The 18,186-nt window shown below is 49.7% G+C and overlaps 1 protein-coding gene across 4 annotated transcripts in view; it reads right to left on the reverse strand.

The window, feature by feature from the left end:
- Nucleotides 1-187: 187 nt before the first annotated feature.
- Nucleotides 188-18,186, reverse strand: part of MYH10 (myosin heavy chain 10) — a 91,637-nt gene continuing 73,638 nt past the window's right edge. For all 4 annotated transcript variants that reach the window (XM_032129192.1, XM_032129190.1, XM_032129191.1 and 1 more), the window contains 18 exons: nt 17,820-17,943; nt 15,344-15,515; nt 14,349-14,561; nt 14,111-14,255; nt 12,807-13,013; nt 11,717-11,821; nt 10,575-10,727; nt 10,002-10,250; nt 9,238-9,450; nt 8,321-8,533; nt 6,949-7,110; nt 6,198-6,326; nt 4,965-5,053; nt 4,538-4,661; nt 4,245-4,453; nt 3,389-3,497; nt 2,924-3,096; nt 188-1,833 (listed from right to left, as the gene is read on the reverse strand). In XM_032129192.1, coding sequence (XP_031985083.1) covers nt 1,689-1,833; nt 2,924-3,096; nt 3,389-3,497; nt 4,245-4,453; nt 4,538-4,661; nt 4,965-5,053; nt 6,198-6,326; nt 6,949-7,110; nt 8,321-8,533; nt 9,238-9,450; nt 10,002-10,250; nt 10,575-10,727; nt 11,717-11,821; nt 12,807-13,013; nt 14,111-14,255; nt 14,349-14,561; nt 15,344-15,515; nt 17,820-17,943 — 2,934 coding nt within the window. In that variant the 3' untranslated portion in view covers nt 188-1,688. The remainder of the gene's footprint in view (nt 1,834-2,923; nt 3,097-3,388; nt 3,498-4,244; nt 4,454-4,537; nt 4,662-4,964; nt 5,054-6,197; nt 6,327-6,948; nt 7,111-8,320; nt 8,534-9,237; nt 9,451-10,001; nt 10,251-10,574; nt 10,728-11,716; nt 11,822-12,806; nt 13,014-14,110; nt 14,256-14,348; nt 14,562-15,343; nt 15,516-17,819; nt 17,944-18,186) is intronic.

Below are 18,186 nucleotides of genomic sequence, written 5' to 3' on the forward strand. Positions count from 1 at the left end.
GTGCCTGTGCCATGGCCCTGAGGGGCAGCAGGAGAGCTCAGAGCTCCCTTTGTGCTCCAGCTGGGCCCTGCCAGTGGCATTCAAAGGCAAGGGCTCAGCTCGGACCAAGCCATTGATGCTGTATTTAGGTCAAAATAAAAGGAAAAAAAAAGCAAACAAACAAAACAGGAAAAAGGGAAAAGGCAGCTTCCAGTCATATCTCGTTTATTAAGGTCTATGCCAGCCTCGGGAGAGCTCTTCCAGTAAGTAAACAGAGCAGGCGGCCGCATCTATAATGAATAAATTTATTGTCTTACAAAAATCATTGTCTAGAAATATGGGTATACAAGAAAACAAGATATTTGCAGTCAGACGCCTGGTGGTCAACAGCCAGTTTGATTAAAAATATCCAAACACACACAACAAAACCTTTGCGACAGATGTTAAAGCTTTTAACCAAAAAGGGAAATCCACGGGTTTTGAGCATGTGGCAGAGGAAGTTTCCTAGTTAACACTGATTCATTGTCACTAATATCAATAATACCACTTGGACTAGAGAGGTACATGATATGAAGCACAGTCAAAATTAATACATTAAATCATTGTTATATAGGCAAATTATATATGTAACGTTGTCTTAGTACTGTAGTGTCTAAGGCACTTTCTGTAATGTCAGTTTTCAGCTATTTAAACAAAAAGAACGCTAACTACTCACTGTAATACTGCTCAAAATAAAAAAACAACAACAAAACAACAACAAAAAAAAAAAAGGATTCACATCCACTGGCATGTTAACTGTAGGCAGGCAACATCCATCCATCCAGGGCGGGAGCCCCGAGCCCCGGCCCCGCAGGACCCCGGGGCTGCCGGCGGTCCCAGAGCCTCCCACGCCCTGACTCGGCCTCACATTAATAAATTAGTTTTGCCTGTGCTGTGTGTTTATTTCCCACTGGTGTTCACATTATCCCAGCCTGGGTGTCTGCAGGGCCCCGGGGGCTCTGAGCACGCAGGGCTGTACAGGGGACGGGGACCCACCTCGGTGTGCCTGGACTGCATGGACACGAACGGATGGAGCAGGTGCTGAGAACACTTCAAATGGGATTGCAGGATAAAAATGGACACTACTCACTCATCCCTACACTTCCCTCTAACACTTCCCAAGGCCGTTTTTCACAGTTCACTCAGGGGTTGTGTGCGGATCACAACAATTGGGAGAAAAGAAAGAAACAGGTGCGGTTTGGTCTTCACTGATCTGAGAGACTGCGCCCAGCCCGGGGCCGGCGAGCCCGGAGCCTGAAGGATGCTGCTGGACACAAGGCATGCACAGCCACGGCAAGGGGTCTGTCCTGGCCACCCACCCGCTGGGAATGACGCTTCTGGATTGATAAAAAAAAGTTTCATCCTTCACATGATGCTTTATAAAATGGCTTTACAATGAGTATCTGGAAAAGAGATGCACTGAACAGAGACGATCCCGGTTGTTTACTATATATAAAAAAGCAGTTGTACCTATATCTGAAGCAGGGTACAGTGTGGTGAGGCTGGAGAGCCTTAAGACATGGTTGACCTATGATAAGGAACCTTGTAGCACATGCCGAGGGTCGTAAGGCAGCTTTCCGGCCACAAGGCAGTTCCGAGGGCAGGGCAGGGCGCTCCGAGTGCTCCTGCCCGGGGCTGGAAAGGTCTCTGCATGCAGGCGGGGCCGGGCGCTACTCGGCGGGGGCGGGCGGGGCCTCGTTCACGTCGCTGCCTTTGCTCTCGGCGTCGTCGTCCGACAGCTCCAGCGAGGCGCCCTCGATGTGCAGCTGCCGCCGCCCCGAGCGGCTCGAGGAGAAGGTGATGGGCCCTCCCCTCCTGCGAGCCGGGGAACAGAGCGGGGTGAGGGTCCTGCACAGCCCGGGCCAGCCCAGAGCACCGCAGGGCTTGGCCTGGGGGGATCCTAAAGCTCAGCTCATCCCACCCCTGCCACAGCTCATCCCACACCTCCCACTGTCCCAGGCTGCTCCCAGCCCCAATGTCCAGCCTGGCCTTGGGCACTGCCAGGGATCCAGGGGCAGCCCCAGCTGCTCTGGGCACCCTGTGCCAGGGCCTGGCACCCTCACAGGGAGGAATTTCTCCCATCTAACGCTGCCCTCGGGCAGTGGGAACCATTCCCTGTGTCCTGTCCCTCCAGGCCCTTGTCCAAAGTCCCTTCAGGAACTGAAAGGTCACCCTGGCAGCCCTCCCTGCTCAGCCATGTGGGAATGGGGCAGCTCAGTCCCACAGGGAGTCTCAAAGCCCCCTCCCTGCCCAGGGAGCCAGAACCCTGAGCTCCAACACCTCTCTGGCATTCCTGCTCAGTTTATACCTCACCTTAGGTTTGCAAGTCTCCAGTAACCTAAACTGCTGTCTCTGTAGGAGCACCCAGCAGAGACAAGAGCAGGTTCTGTACAAAATTCCAAGGCTGCCAGGGAAGCTCAGCTCAGCTCAGCAGCTCCAGCCAGGCCCAGCCCCTCTGTGCCCCTCAGCGTGGCTGACGGGCTGCAGGAGCCTCATCCCTGCTGACTCCCCCCTATCCCTGGCACAGACCTGGGTCCCACAGACCTGCTCTCGAGGAAACTGCTGCAACATCCCCAAAAGTGAGGGCCAGGAAAAACGGGGCCAGCACCAACCACTGGAAAGGCACAACTGAACCACCTCCTCTGTCACATTTACCTGTGGCTGGGTTGAACTGGCTACCCAGGGAACCTGCCAATGGAAACTCTGAGGAGTCTGAGCTCAGGAGCTGTCAGGAATATCCCTGTGGAATATCTGGCAGCTTCCTTGTTCCCATCACCAGGCTCCGGTTTGACCCATTCCCTCATCTCAGCAGTTCCCAGCTGGATGTTCCCCAGGGACGATGGAGGGTCTGCGGGCTCAGAAGGGCTTGGGTAGATCCCAGTCCCAGTGTTCCAGTGGCACTGACCTTAGCCTGTTTTTGAGGGTGCTGACCTCCCGGCTCAGCCCCTCGTTGGCCTCCGTGGCATCGTCCAGCTCCCGCTGCAGCTTGCGCCGGGACGCGTTGGCGCGCGTGGCCTCCTCCTCCGCCTCCTCCAGCTGCCGCTTCAGCTGCTTCATCCTGGCATTGGCCTTCTCCATCTGCAGCCAAAGCCGGCACTCAGGGTCACCCCAACAGCTGCACCCCAACCCTGCTCCCCCCGGCTGGGGACGCAGCACAGCCTCAGCGCCCGGGAACACCACGGAGCTCCTGGCTCTGGCAGAGCAGGCTGGGAACAGCCCAGCCCAGCAGAGCTCACACACACAGGGAGAATCCCTGCTGGGCTTTCTCTGCTGGTTTAACCATCACTGTAGATTCCCTTAGGTATTTCCATTCCAATTCCTCTTCACAAGCCCTTCCCACCCCAGGGAGGTTTTCCTGACCCCCACACACCTGCTCCTTGTACTGGTCCGCGTGGCGCCGCTCGTCCTCCACCTGCATGAAAACCTCCTTCAGCTTCTTCTCCGTGCGGCGCACCAGCTTGTTGGCAGCTGCTCTTTCCCTGGAACAATCCAAAGCCATCCTTTGTCCCAGTACTTGAGGGCTGGGAACACGGGATCTGTCCCTCCTGAAGGTGTAACTGAGCTCTCTGCACATGCCAGACACCAGCAATGGAACTGACTCATGCCAGGGGCTGCCTGGGATGCAGGGATGCAGCTCTCAGAGCACAAAGCCTTTGCCCTGGGGCCATGTGAGCATGGAAAGAGGGCTCAGAGGGTGCCCTCACAACGAGATTGGACAGAGCAGCTTTAAAGATGCTGCTTAACCAGTAACACGGGCCTGCTGCAGAGCCCAGGGCACAGAAAGGACAGAGGTGGCGGTAGGACCAGCTGCAGATGGGGGGAGGAACCAGCTAAAAAAGTGAATTTTGAGAATAGGATTGAAAGGACAGATGGATAATTCACTGCAGAAAGACTTCTGGAGAGCACAGGATTAGTCTCAAACTGTCCCACCTAAGCTGTTCCTCTAACCAAGCAACCAGGGGTCTCAAGGGGACATTTCACCTTGTCCCAGGAAACTCCTGCAGCACCCTGTGGCTCTGCGACATCAACACCTTGCAGGGTTCATCCAGCTGGCAGGAAGCAAATAGATTCTGAAACTCCCAACCCCAGTTACTCTACAGCTGCCTTGGTAAAGTTTATCCCCTAAACAGGAGTCTCCAGACAATAAACCCAAGGCCTTTCAGAAACTTCCAGCATGGAACTTTCAGCTCTTTAACCCATACAGGCAACCAGGTTTTTCCCCTTACTTGGCTTCCTGCTCGAGCTGTTCTTCGAGCTGTGCAATCTTGGCTTCTAGAGTAGAAATTGTTGCCTTGAATTTGGACTTGACAGAGCCCTCCAGTTCCTGCAGCTTGGCCTTGAGCTCCTTGTTCTGCCTCTCCAGCTGCTGCCGCGCGTTCTCACTCTTCTGGGCCGCGCTGCGCTCGCCAGCCAGCTCCGAGTTAAGCGTGTCCACCTGGCAGGGAGGGGACAGGGGTCACTCAGTGCCACCAGAGCCTCCGTGGATGTCACCCCCAGCAGCGGCTGCCCCTGGGCTCACCTGCAGCGTGGTCTTTCGGAAGCGCTCGTTGAGCAGCTCCATGTTGCTCTGCTCCTCCTCCAGCTCCTCCTCCAGCTGGGCAATCCGAGCCTCCAGCCGGCGCTTCTCGTCCAGCAGCGCTGACCTGCACAGGGGAAGGGGTCAGGGCGTGTCCAGAGCCCACAGAGCTCCTGGGGAGGTCACTTAGGATCAGGGAGTCTCCTGAGCTAGAAGGGATCCAGAAAGATCCAGCCCCTGGCCCTGCACAGACACCCCAACACTCCCACCCTGGGCATCCCTGGCAGTGCTGTCCCAATGCTCCTGGAGCTCTGGCAGCCTCGGGGCCGTGCCCATTCCCTGGGGAGCCTGGGCAGTGCCCAGCACCCTCTGGGGGAAGAACCTTTCCCTAGGATCCAGCCTGAGCCTCCCTGTCCCAGCCCAGACTCACTTTCCAGAGGCGCTGTTGGCGATCTCGTCCGCCAGCTCGTCCCGCTCCTGCTCCGCGTGCCGCCGGGCGCGCTCCGACGCCGCGAACTCCTGCCGAGGGTGGGAAAGAGTCAGTGCAGCCTCGGGAACCCTACAGCTTCGGCAAACAGCTCGGCCTCCTAACAGCTTCTGGGAGATGCTGTGAACTGGGATATCCCTGGGGGCTTTTAATGGATAAGCCAGCAGGACACATCAGCCGGATATTCCCGCACTGCCCGGGGACTGCAATGGGGTTACTTCTCCCTGTTCCCCACACAAAGCAAGGCGAAGAAAATCCAGGAAGATCAGTAACACCCAAGCCCTCAGCAGCAGGAGCAACCACTGTACCACATGCTCTGACCGACACAGTCAGTGTACAGCAGGTGCTAAATTAAGCAAATGTTTTAGGTTCTCACAGAGCTCTCAGCATGAAGGCAAGAAGAGAATAAAAACTGAAAAGCTTTAGCACAACAGCACACACAGCACTGAACCCCAGATTATAAATCCCTTAAGTGGCAGAAACACTCAAGCATTTGCTAAGGACAATTAAATGCTCTACGAGTGCCACACTGATGCCTGAAGGCCACCAAAGTCCGCCTGGAGAAGCTCCAGGCAGTGCCACGTTATCTGTGAAGGCTCCAAGGGAAGGGTGGTGAGTCTGGACAACTGCTGCAGGCCTTGTTCTGCAGCTAAAGCAGACAAGAGAGGCACAGGGACACTCTGCAGTCTGACCTTGTGGCAGCACAGGGCGAGAGTGGAAGATGAGAGAGAGGCAGCAAGACTTGGAGCTCTTACATAAAGTGCCAACATTGATGCCCATAAGAGAAAGGGCTGAGAGGGCAGAGGGATAAACCTCCACACACACAAATGGTTCACTGAGGCCAGAGAGGGAATTGTAAATATATAAACCCTAAGAACCCATTTCAGTGCTGACACTGAACACTGCACCTCTCAGAGACTCCTGAACCACCCAGCACACCGTAGGGAAGGCTCGAGTGTGTTTAAGCAGCAGTAAAGCTTCCCTGCTATCCAGGAAGCCCAGACTCCTGGAATGACTCCTATGAAGCTGTAAAGACCTCAGTGATGACCTGGAGCAGGGGAACCAGAGTTCTCCTGGCTCCCATTTCTCTGGTCAACTCACTACCTTGTTTTTTAATATTTTCACTCTCTGCCTTACTCTGGGAAGAAAAACAAATCTCTTGGATTTCCAACTCACCTCTTGGAGCTGGAGTATTTCTGCTTCGAGACTTTTGAGCTTCTTCTCACTCTCTTTGGACTGGGCAAAGATCTCATCCCTGGATGCTCGGGCCTCTTCCAGCTCCCGCTGGTAGTCCTTCATCTGAGCCTGCAGGTGGAAAGCAGGGTAAGGAACAGCCAGGCTGCATTAGGACAATCACAAGATCCATTCTAGCTCTGATGCATTCCAGCCCCTAAGAGATAAAGCTTTTCTCCTTAAGTGGCTTCATTCCACTTAAAGGCATTTCCAGTTCTTCTGTATTGTAGAAGTTCATTTTCTCATCCTTCCACCCTTCAATGCCTGGTCAGAAATATCACATTCCAAGACTCCAAGCATTCCACAGAATTATAGAGTGGAATTTTAGAATGGCCTGAGCTGGAAGGGACCTTAATTATCATCCAGTCACACCCCTGCCATGGCAGGGACACCTTCCACTATCCCAGGTTGCTCCAAGCTCCATCCAACCTGGCCTTGGACACCTCTAGGGATGTGGAAAGTGTTTTTTGTGGCAGGGGGGTTTGGAATGAGATGAGCCTAAAGGTTCCTTCCAACCCAAACCATTCTGAGAGTCTGTAAAAGGGTAAGTTTTGAGTAGAGCATAAATCCAGGTCAGATACTCTCAGACCCATGAGTGGAGTCTGATTCTCCCTCTGCCTTCAGCTGCACTGAATGGAAGCAGTCCCTGGGCAGCTCCCAGGACAGAACCAGCTCCCTGATCAGCTGTGCCTACCTGGAGCTTCCTGAGCTGTTTGATGGCCTCATCCCGGGCCTTGTTTGCAGCCTCTATCTGCCCCTCCAGGTCCTTCAGGTCCATCTCCAGTTTCTTCTTGGCTGCCACGGCCAGCGCCCGCTGCTTGCGCTCGTCCTCCAGCTCGGCCTCCAGCTCCCGCACCTGGGGACCACGGGCAGGATCAGCCCCTGCAGGGCCACACAGCCCTCAGCAGGGCAGGGACCCCAAAAGGCCTGCCCAGAGCACAGGGACACCTCTCCATGGGAAAAGGCCACGGAATGGCAGCTAGGGGGAAGGCACTGTGGATGGCAAGGCCAAATCCCAAATGGAAGTAGAGACCTCTGCACTGAGCAAAAGGGAAACCCGAGGAAAGAACTCGGCATCTGGAGCATCTCCATTTCAGCCTCCTGCCCACCACTCCCATCCACCACAGGGGATGGCTCCAGGGCAGATGTCACTAACTCTGATGGAAAATAAGAACTAGAATCACCTCGTTGTGTCAAGGAAACAATGAAACCATTCCCTTTGAATGCCTGTTACTGGCATTTATACACCAACAACTTCTTTTCCCAAAACAAAACAGGAGTGTGTGAACAGCCAGGCCACATGGACTGAGCCAAACCTATGCAAAAATAAACTGAGCCAGAAATGCCACACGTTACCAACAGGAAAGAATGTTTTGTTTGGAAGCAAATCTCCCTCCCAGTGCAAGGTCAGGAGCTCTTGTCCAGTTGAGGTAACAGCAACTGTGTACTGCAGTGACCTTCCAAACCCTCCAGGCCAGGTTTATTCCTAAGATATCTCTACACTGGTGATTCTCAGATTTTGTTTTCCTGTGATAAATCTTGAAATACTGGCTGGCTTATTCCTCAACACTTAATGTTAATTTAGAACCATCTTCTCTTACAAACATGGAACTCTAAAGGCATTTCTTGAGGCTCTTCTGATCTCTGTGTTCCCAGAATTCTCAAGCCCAGTGAACCTGGAAGCTCTGCCATGATTTTCATTTGGGAATCTGTTCAGTTAATTTTTGAGTCTATCTCCGCATCCATGGATTTGTTCCTGGATATCAAACAGGATGGGCTTGAAAATGCAACTGAGATATCCCTGTCCTGGGAATACACCCAGGCAGCAACAGCCAAACCTCGTGAGTGGTTTTGGATGCCACGAGCAGCTGCCTGGCACTGCCTGGTGGCAGTGGCCAGTCCTCAGCCAGAACTACTGTATGGTTTGTAAAAATTCTATGGTTTGGGATTTCCATAGGATGGAATCTTTAAGCAAAGTTTTATTCTTCTGGTAGCACAGAGGCCCAGAATTCTGGCAAAAGACCCTCCCCCCCTTCTGACTACAACACAGAGTAAACCAGACATACTTGTTTCACCAGCATCCTCTTCTTCTCCTCATTCTGTTCATCTCTGGCTTGCAGATCTCTGTCAAACTGGGCTTTCATAGCCTGCATGTTCACCTCCAGACGGAGTTTGGCATCTTCTGTGGCCTGCAGTTCATCTTCCAGCTCCTCCAGCTGAGTCCTCATCTCCTCCACCTGCTGCTCCAGGGTTCTCTTGGACTTCTCCAGCTCGTGGACCTAAGGCACAAACCCTGATCACAGCCTGTCCTTCAGGGACCTCACACCAGCAGCTTCGAGCAGCAGGACAGGTCAGGGACTGCATTTTGTGGCCCTCTGAGCTGGACAATGAATCAGAACAGGCAGAGCAACAGTGGGGGGCTGAAGCAGAGGCCCCAGAGGGTCAGTGCAGACCCACACCCCTCACCCAGGCCTGGCAGAAGGGCAGATCTGCTTCTTGGATAATCATGTGGGGCTGTGACAGGGGCCTTTGCTGCTGCCTCAGCTGGGTGCAGGAGGGAGGACACTGAAGGGTCACAGTTCTGCTCTGCCTTCGCTTCAACCACGTCCTGCAACCCAGCTTGACCAAAGGTAACAGAAATCCTCATTATCCCTCATTTACACACAAAAATACACCCAGCAACACAAAAATGAGGAAGTGGCTGTCCCCATCTATCAGAGCAGCAACACATAACCAGTTCTGTCTGACCACAGTCCCACCTCCAGTGATCCAAAAGTATAAAACTGACATTTGGAATCCTCCATGCAGAGGGGGAGAACACAGCTTTTGAAGAGGCCTCATGTTAACAAGGACCAGCCCCTTATTCTGGGCATTAATTCCTCCAGCATTTTGGGTCAGCTTCAGAAAGTTCTGTTCTTGTGTCACAGACCCTTCTCCCACCAGGGAGCTTTCCCTCTTAGTCCCAGTGTGGAACCATACTTACATTTTTGCCCACATCATCTTTGGAGCTCATCAAATCTTCCATATCTGCACGCAGCTGCTTGTTCTGCCTTTCAAATTCCTCCTTGGCTTCCAGGGCCTCCTCCAGGGCCCGAGCCAGGGACAGGGCTTTGGTTTCCTTCTCCCTCGCCTCTGCCTCAGCACGATCTCGCTCCTCTGCATATCTGGCAGAAATGTTCTTTTCTTCTGCCAGCATCTGAACAGAAGAAACAATTAATCTATCTCTTAAGCTCCACAATCAGGTCCTTCCTGCCTCAGGTGTTTTATTCAGGAAGTGGTTCATGCTCTAAGTTTAACTGGCCTTCAGGAGCTGTCTGGTCCATCAGTCGTGATCAAAGTACCAGTAAGAGAACAGCTACAGCTCCTCTGGGAGGAGAGGAGGAAAGCAAGCTACTCATCAAGACTCAAGTTTCATATGATTTCCATCTTTCACTCTTCAGATCGTTTTTTTAGTCTACCTTGAGGGATTACAATAAAACTCTTAAGTTTTCGTTTCAGCATAAGTCTCTTTTTGTATATGAAGAGCTGATTACTTGATCTAACAAGCCTCAGAGATGGCATTTGGCTCACAAAATTGGGAGTGGCAAGTTCCTCTTAACAAAGGCCAGCTGCTCACAGGATTATCAATAACCACAGCACTCCTGTCAGACCCTTCTTTATACAAGGCTCATTTCTGCAGCAACACTAAAAACAAGATGCTGCTTAAAAATCCTAAAAAGCCAGGAAGATGACAGGAGACTGGAGTACCTGATCAAACTTCTTCTGCTTTTTCTCCAAGTTGGAGACAATCTGGCGCTGGTGATCCAGATCCACCATCAGGTCATCCAGCTCCTGCTGCAAGCGGTTCTTGGTCTTCTCCAGTTTGTCATAAGCCAGAGCCTTCTCCTCCAGGCGCTGGCTTAGGGACTCCATGTCCTTCAACAGCTTCTTCTTAGTCTCCTCCAGGCCTTCAATGGTTCCCAAGTCATCATCTACCTTCTTCTTGGCCTCAGCCAACTGAAATTCAATAAAAACAAGTGAAGTCCCTCAGTGCATCACGAGAGGGAGGAAAGGCACCCAGGGGCAAAGTGCAAAAGCAGGAAGAGATGTTGCTGCAAGCTCAGGGAACACAAAAACTGGGAGTTTCCAGGGTGCTAAGCAGGGCAAAGCCCTGCCCATCACAGATCACTGCACACATCATCACTGCAATGGAGAAAGGCCACAGGAAACTTCATCCCACAATCTGCTCCAGCACCTGTGGAGGTTCCCTGATGTGTTCCCCAAAGCTCTGGGACAGCGGTTTGGGACACCTCACACAAGCCTCCACTCACAGCAGCTTACCTGGGCCTGCAAGGCCAGCATCTGTTTCTCCAGGTTCTTCCTGGCCTCCTCTTCCTCCTCCTGCTGCTCTTGCAGGTTGTTTTTCTCCTCTTCCAGCTGCCTTATCCTGCTGCTGAGGTTGAGCTTCTGGCGGGTTTCCTCCTGGAGCAGCTCCTGGAACACAGGCATGGGCAGAGCTGAGTGTGCTCTGAAACCCCCACAACTCCACCTGTGGAGTTTCAGGTTTATTTTTGTCTCAGATTTTGGGACAAGGACATGCTTTATGAAGACATCTGTTACTTGGGTTTTCAAAAAGCCACTGACCATTCATTTTGGGCACTTTTAAACCTTCATAAAGCTTACTTCTGATCAGGGAATTCATGCCAGAGTCTGTTCTAGAAGTTAATGGGTGATGCTTTTCCACCTTTCAAGGGACTAGCACAGAAGTCACCTTCAAAATGCATTTTCCTTTCTTCAGACAAGCACAGAGCACCTATTTTAAACCACCTGGGAAGAACATGGGGCAGCAAATCCTGCAATGGCACAATGCTTCCAGGTTTTTCTGCATTGCCTAAAGATAAAGGTCACTTTAAAGGTGGAAACTTCTGTCTTAACAAAGTAATGAAAGGTGTAACGTAACCCCCATCCCATCCCCTCTCCCCCATCCTGCTCCCTACAAACCCCTCCAGTTGTGATTAACATCATTCAAGGAGTTCTGCAGTTAAGTGGTCACCATTAGAACTTTTATACAGGGAAGACAAAATGCATTGAAGTCATGAGTATCTGCAGAAAGCTGCATTTTCTTAATTAAGAACCAAAGCCTGACAGTTTGAACTTCAGCTGTAAGAATTTGAAGCTGTCAGTAGAAGACAGGGTTTTGTTCCTCATATACCCCACGGATATTGACATTAAATTCTACCTGGAAAGGGGTTTTTTATTTGATTCTTATCTCCCACAAAGATATAAAAGAGAACTACCAGCTATCAGGTAGTGAAGCTCAGACAATGAAAACTTGGTTCCACATCCACTGGACTCAACAGGAAATTCAGCTTCTACCCAGGGGACTTCCCAAAGCATGAATGAAAATGTATTTTCTGTTAGCAGTCAGCATTTCCCTGAGGAGCAAAGCTCCAGTGCCAAGCTCAGCTTTGCTGCACACACACCTGTGTATCCTGAAGCTGAGATTCCAAACTGGCTGCATCCTTGGCAAACTTGATGCCTTTCTTCTCTGCCTCCTCCAGGAGACTGGAGACATTATCCAGCTCATTCTGCAAAGCAAGCAGCCCAAAGGTAACAGCACAGCCCAAACCCCACTGGGAGCTGGAACTGCACAACACAAAACCTCAACAAATTCCAGGTATGGGAAGGCAGCAACAGAGCCCAGCAGAGAGAGACCAGCTAAAAATACTGAGGTGTGGCTACAGAACTGAAGCTGAATGTCAGTCCTGAAGTGCAGTAACAAAGCAAGAGTTATGCTATTAAGCTCTGGTACTTAGCACAGCACTTTGTTCTGATCCCTGCATTCACACTTTAATGCTATTTTAATTCTAGGACCATATATTTCATGGAAGCATTAATTCAGGGATTATCAGGGTGGCAGCTGGGTTTAAAGCATCGCTGCAAGAGAAGAGGTTACTGCCAGGTGCCAGTGTATTATTTTGGGCTACACTACTTTTATATACAGTGAGGACAGCCTGAAAGCTTCCTCCACAGAGAACTGGGCCGTTCCCTTTTTGAAGTGCTTCAGCTGGATCTACCTGAAGTCCTCATGGCTGTGCTTCAGAGGTCAGCCATGGCTGCATTTTGCCTGTTTGCTCCATTTCCCAGAAAAATGGGCCTGTGCTTGCAATCCCTCCCTGCCAGCTTTGAGCACAAAAGCAAACCTGTGGCCACCATGAATTTTTGCTCACACCTATGGAAAAGCTCAGCTCAATCTACTCAATTCCACAGCCAAGCCAAAATCCCGTATTCCAGCTGGACTGTGCAGAGCTCCCTGTAGGATTTGCTCTCCAGGATGGAAGCCACATCCTTCAAAGCCACTGTAACTCTTGCACAGCCCAGAACATTCAGGATTGATGTCACAGCTGTCCAGTTTCTCCATCTGAAGCACATCACCACTTTAGGGCCTCCCAACTCCATGAGAGCCCTTCACTGAGGTCACCTCCCACATCCTCCACAGGCCATTTCTGCACTTGGTTACAACTTCGAGTTCCTTGCCTGTTTTCCAGGATTTTAGGACTTCCAGAGCCTTACCTGCAGTTTGTTCGCCTTCTCCGCCAGCTCCACCCTCAGCCTCTCCCCTTCTGACACCTTTGCAGTCAGCTCCTGCACCTGAGCATCGAGTTTCTTCCTCTTGTGCTCAGACTCTGCCTTGACCTGTTGCAGCACCTTCACCTCGCACGCCAGCTCCTTGTTGTCAGACTCTAAGCCTTGCTTGTTCTTTTCAAGGTTTGCCTTGAACTAGGAAAGACAAAGGGGAAGAAATTCAACACTTTGTTAAAAGGTGAATATTTCCTGCTCCAAGTGGTTCTGCAGATCAGGTTTCCATGTTCAGACTGAAGCCAAGTGCTCAGCAAGATGTGAGCAGGGAGTGTTGGAAGCGCTGCTGAGTGACGTTGTGTGTGTGTCAGGTGAAGACTGAGTGAATTCAGGGGGCTCCTCTCCCAGCCAGCACAGGTAACAGTGAGGACCAGGACAGGCAGGATCTGGGATGGCAGCACTGGAAATGACTGTTTTGGTAGCACTGCAAGGAGGAAGGAATGTGCCCATTAACAGATCAGCATGGCTCATCTCACAGAAATAAAAGGGAAGGTATGAACCAAAGCTGCCCTGATTTGAGTAGGCAGAGCAGCCTGGAAGTGCAGAACAAAGCAATTCTCAGCACTGCAGTGACATTTGTCAAAAGCCTTTTTAAAAAGCAGTAATTGGCATAAGGGATGTTTCAGTGTCATTCTTGCTGTATCACCAGGGCTGACACCATCTTGTCACAGGAGCTTTGTTTCAGATTGCAGGGTATTTTTCCATCTTTTCATGCTCTTATTGAGAATATTTATTGAACAAGGAGCACAAGACATGCAGAAGATTTTTAGGGGAATAAAGCCAGTAAAAAACAGTCTAACTATATTTCTCACTTAATTAAAAATACTAAGAAATCTTGTGAAGCATTCCCTACATAAAAACATCCCTACAGGATATGAGTAGTCTACACACACATTTGTAATGACCCCAACTCTAATTTCAAGACCTAGAGACTTCTTCTTTTGGCAGTGTTGGAATAATCCTCCTTCAGAACAAGAACAGGAGCCACATGATGCACCTGTGCCTCCTGCTGCCTGCTCTGGTGCTGGTGGCCAGAGCACACAGCTCAGATGTGCTGCTAAATAGCTGCAGCATCGTCAGACCAGCAGGATAAATCTCAGCTGCAATTGTGATGCACTTTTAGAGGACAGCTTAGCTCTGTGACCATGGAAAACCTTAGCTCAGCTGCCATGGAAGGAACCAGGCCACCTATGGTACTTATAAAAACTCCTGAAGCAGAAAGTTCATTTTCTCCTCACCCTTTTGGCCTGTTCAAGCTGTTCAGAGAGCTCCTCCAGGGCAGTAGCATGCCTCTGCCTGATCTCCTGGATCTGGGCTTCATGGTTTTTTGTCTCCTCTTCAATTGCTTTCTTCAGTTCAGCCACCTCCTGCTCTCGCTTTGTCCTGGAGGAAGGGTCATCAAAAAATCAACATTTCAGCCTTTGTAAATCAAAGATGAATTTCAATGGTGCTTTCTTACACAGACCATGATCCTACCTCAGCTCTTGCTGGGCTGCAGTGGTATCCAAAGTATCTTCCAGTTCAGTTTTTAAAGCCTCCAACTCTTCACTCAAATCCCTTTTCTGCTTTTCTGCCTTATTCCGTGACGCCTTCTCAGACTCCAGGTCCTCCTGGAGCTCTGCAATCTGAGCCTGCAGCTCCCTGATCACCTTCAGTGCATTGTTCTTCTGAACTGCTTCTTCATCCCCTCTGTCAAACACAGGCACCACAGTTAATGGGATTTCACCTCCTCTCATAACTATCTGCCTCGATTACCTACAAAAATATCTTAACTTTTCCACTAGAATAAAATAAACCTAAAAAATTATAGAATGGTTGGGTTGGAAGGGATCTTAAACATCATCAAATTGCCACCCTGTGCCATGGGCAGGGACATCTTCCACTATCCCAGGTTACTCCAAGCCCCATCCAGCCTGGCCTTGGACACTGCCAGGGATAGATAACAGATACTACAGATAAAAGCCCACAGTTACTCTCAAGACCCCACCAAGGCTCACTATCAGAATGATCAAGCTTTAGTTTACAGTCAAGTATTCTGATTTTGTAGATCTCAACAGTGCCCAGAAATGTTCCATCTGTAGAATTTCCTCTTCCTGCAAAATTATACTTAAAAAATACAGATGATTTCAGCATAACATGGGACTGCAGGAGTATCACACAGACCCAGATAAAGTCTGTCCTGCCCAGCACTTTGTTAAAACCCACTGAGAAATACACATTCTTCCCTCCTGAGGCTGAATTTTGGGAGATTAAAAAAGCTTCCAGAGCCCAAACGCTATGACACCACGTGAAACTTCTTTTTGCAGGTTTGCAAGGATGCTGAGGGATCACTGAATTCCTTTAAATTTGCCATGTCTGTGCACAGCACAGGGGTCCAGAGCTGCTCCAGAGCTCTGCTATTCCAGCGTTCCCAGCTCTTATTGCAGCCAGGTGAGATTCAGTTTGGGGGAGCAGGTTTGTCCCACACTGACCTGGCCAGGGCAGCCTGCAGCTCCTCCTCTTTCTTGGCCAGCTGGATCTTCAGCTCCTCAATCTGGGCTTGCAGCTCAGCTATTTGGTCCTGCAGGTCTGTTGTCTCCCCATCCAGTTTTCTTTTAGCTTTTTCTAACTCTTGACGGGTCTTCTCCTCCTTTTTTAGGCGTTCTAAAGGAAGCAAAGAATTGAATTCATGTGGAATTGTTTCTCTTGTCACCCTCAGGGGGTTTGGGGTAGCAGGAGGGTGGGAAGTTTAATTTATGCTGCCTCAATTCTTTCTCCAGTCTGAAGAAAAATGAAATAGCAAAGGAGAACTGCATGATTTAGTCAGAAAGTCAGGGGAAAGTCTGTGACAACTGTGAATTGTTTGAGATGAGGCAACAGAAACATCTTGGTGGAAAATAAGGAGTGGGATCTAACAGACCAGCTTGAGCTGTTAGGCCAGACAATCCCAGAAATCAACACTCAAAAAGAAGATAAACTATGGACTGGAACAAATGCTGGCTTGCCTGGCTTTGGAAGGGCTAGGCCAGACTCAAAAAGGTCTACTGGAAAACAGCACAGCTTAAAGAGAACTTGAACAAACCATTTTTGCAAGTACCTGTGCTGTTTAATCACATCCCACCAATACTGAGCAAAACTCTGCAACCCTGAGAGCTTCCTCCCAGTGACTGACCTGTGTAGCCAGGATACTCCTGCCCTAAGGAATTCTTTGGGACAACCATCCCATTGCACTGCCACAGCAATCAAACATGTCCTTGACTCTGGTGGCACAGTCAGACAGACCCTGGCTGTGCTGCCCACATCCACTGCTGAGCAGGGGTGGAACAGAGCTCAGCCACAGAAGGTTTTGCTGAGCAGAACAATTCTAAAGGCACTGGCATATATTTAGGATTCCATGTGATAACAGGAGTTATTACCCTTGTTCAATACTTTGTGGGCCCTCAGTGCAGAGATTTCCCTCTCACCCTTCCTAAGCCTCCTCCTGGACCAGGATCTTCAACATGGAAAGGGAGCCATGGTCAAGAATCACCTCAGAGCCACCCTGGGCTATCTGGGATTTTCCAGACAACTCAAAGCAACACAGCTTTTCTCTCAACAGTTTCACATTCCCAAAGAACTGTACTCTTCCCTCTGTTTTTACATTAAGTTCCTGGTGAGTGACAGTTAGAGCAGTGTCACAAGACCCAGTTTTGTAACTGAGAAAGTTCACAGCAAACTGAATTAATTTTTTTCCCCAAATATCAGTGCCTAGCAGTGCCAAGACTCTAGCAGAGAGACGTTAATGGCTTCTTGAATCATCTCCAAGAGCAAATATCATTTTACTCTGCTTTCCTAGCCCAGAAATTGCATGCCTTAAATATAAGCTTTAATTTCCACTTCTAAGGTCATCAGTCTCGGAATGGCTCTGTAACCAAACACATCTGTCAAGTTCCTAGTCCTGATTTAAGCACAGAGCAGCTCCAGCATTATTTTCCAGTGAGTAAAGCTTACTTAGACCCATCTTAAGGTCTCTGAATGCAACTGTTAAAGACAAGGTTCATCAATCACTGCTACCCCTGTTAGTTCAATACCTTCCTATACAGATAAGGTAAAACTTTGATATTCTTCCAGAAGCACATCAGCCTTAAAGTATGTAGCAAGACAGGCTACAACACACCAAGTGCAAGAACTATTCCCAAATTAGGGCACAGAGAGCAACTTTGTCTTATTCTTTTGCAACTTTGACTTGGCAGCTCATTAATGTTGCACAGTATCTACAGTAATTAAAAAAAACCAACATAAAACCAAGAGAGGTTGCATATGGGGCAGGTTCAGCTAGTGACAACACTGGCAGAACAATCAGAAATAAATGGAACCATTTGAGATGGAATCACAGAATGGTTTGTGTTGGAAGGGACCTTAAAGCTCATCTCATTCCAACCCCCTGCCTTGGGCAGGGACACCTCCCACCAGACCAGGCTGCTCATTAAAAATAAAGCACTGTAAAATAAAGTATGTCTATAAATACAAGGCAGATAAAACATTAAGAAAAGCAAAATAATTGAGATCTGCTTGTTAAAAAACAATCCCGGAAGCCTGAAGAGTGCCTGCTGCCATTCCTACAGGAATACATTGCTCTGGTGTAAGAGAAGAGTGGGAGCAACTTCCCAGGAGCCAGGATGCTTTCCCCTGGTGCTAATGGATACAGGCAACAGCAGGAATTTCTGAGTGTGTCTGTAAAGGAAACAGATTCTCAAAAATGAAAACCTGACAAGTTCAGCAGGAGAGAGACTGAGCAGCCAGATGCAACAAGTCTTGCAAGAGACACAAATTTCCTTCAGGAATTGGCTGAAATAGCAGCTATTGAGTATCTGCAGCTCAGGTTACACTTCACAGGCTGAGCAGACACTGCATTCCCTGTCCCAAGTGATCCATTCCCTCCTGGCACCATGTCCAAGCTGTTCCCAGGCCATTCCAGGCAGAACAAACCTTCCAAATCAGTGATCATCATTTCCTGCTTGTTCTTCAGCTTGGCCAAGTTCTTGGCTTTTTCTTCTTCTTCAGCCAGCTGAGAAGAGCATTCAGCAATCCGATCCTCCATCAGCTTCTTTTCCTGGGGAGGAGGAAGAAACAAAAAATAGTTTCTTAAACTCAACCTGAAGAATCCCAAAGCAATGCAAATAAAGGAATGTACAAAACCCACTGGGGGATAGCACAGAGCACATTTCAAGTGACTGTCAGTATTAAGGATCAACTGGAATTGTGGGGAAACATGAACACTTATTTTCCAAGAGAGACCTGGAAGTCAGCACACAGGAGGCCTGGCTTTAGGGCAGCATTAGAAAACTGTTTGCAA

Source organism: Corvus moneduloides, chromosome 19, assembly GCF_009650955.1.
Source record: "Corvus moneduloides isolate bCorMon1 chromosome 19, bCorMon1.pri, whole genome shotgun sequence".
NCBI classification, from domain to species: Eukaryota; Metazoa; Chordata; class Aves; order Passeriformes; family Corvidae; genus Corvus; species Corvus moneduloides.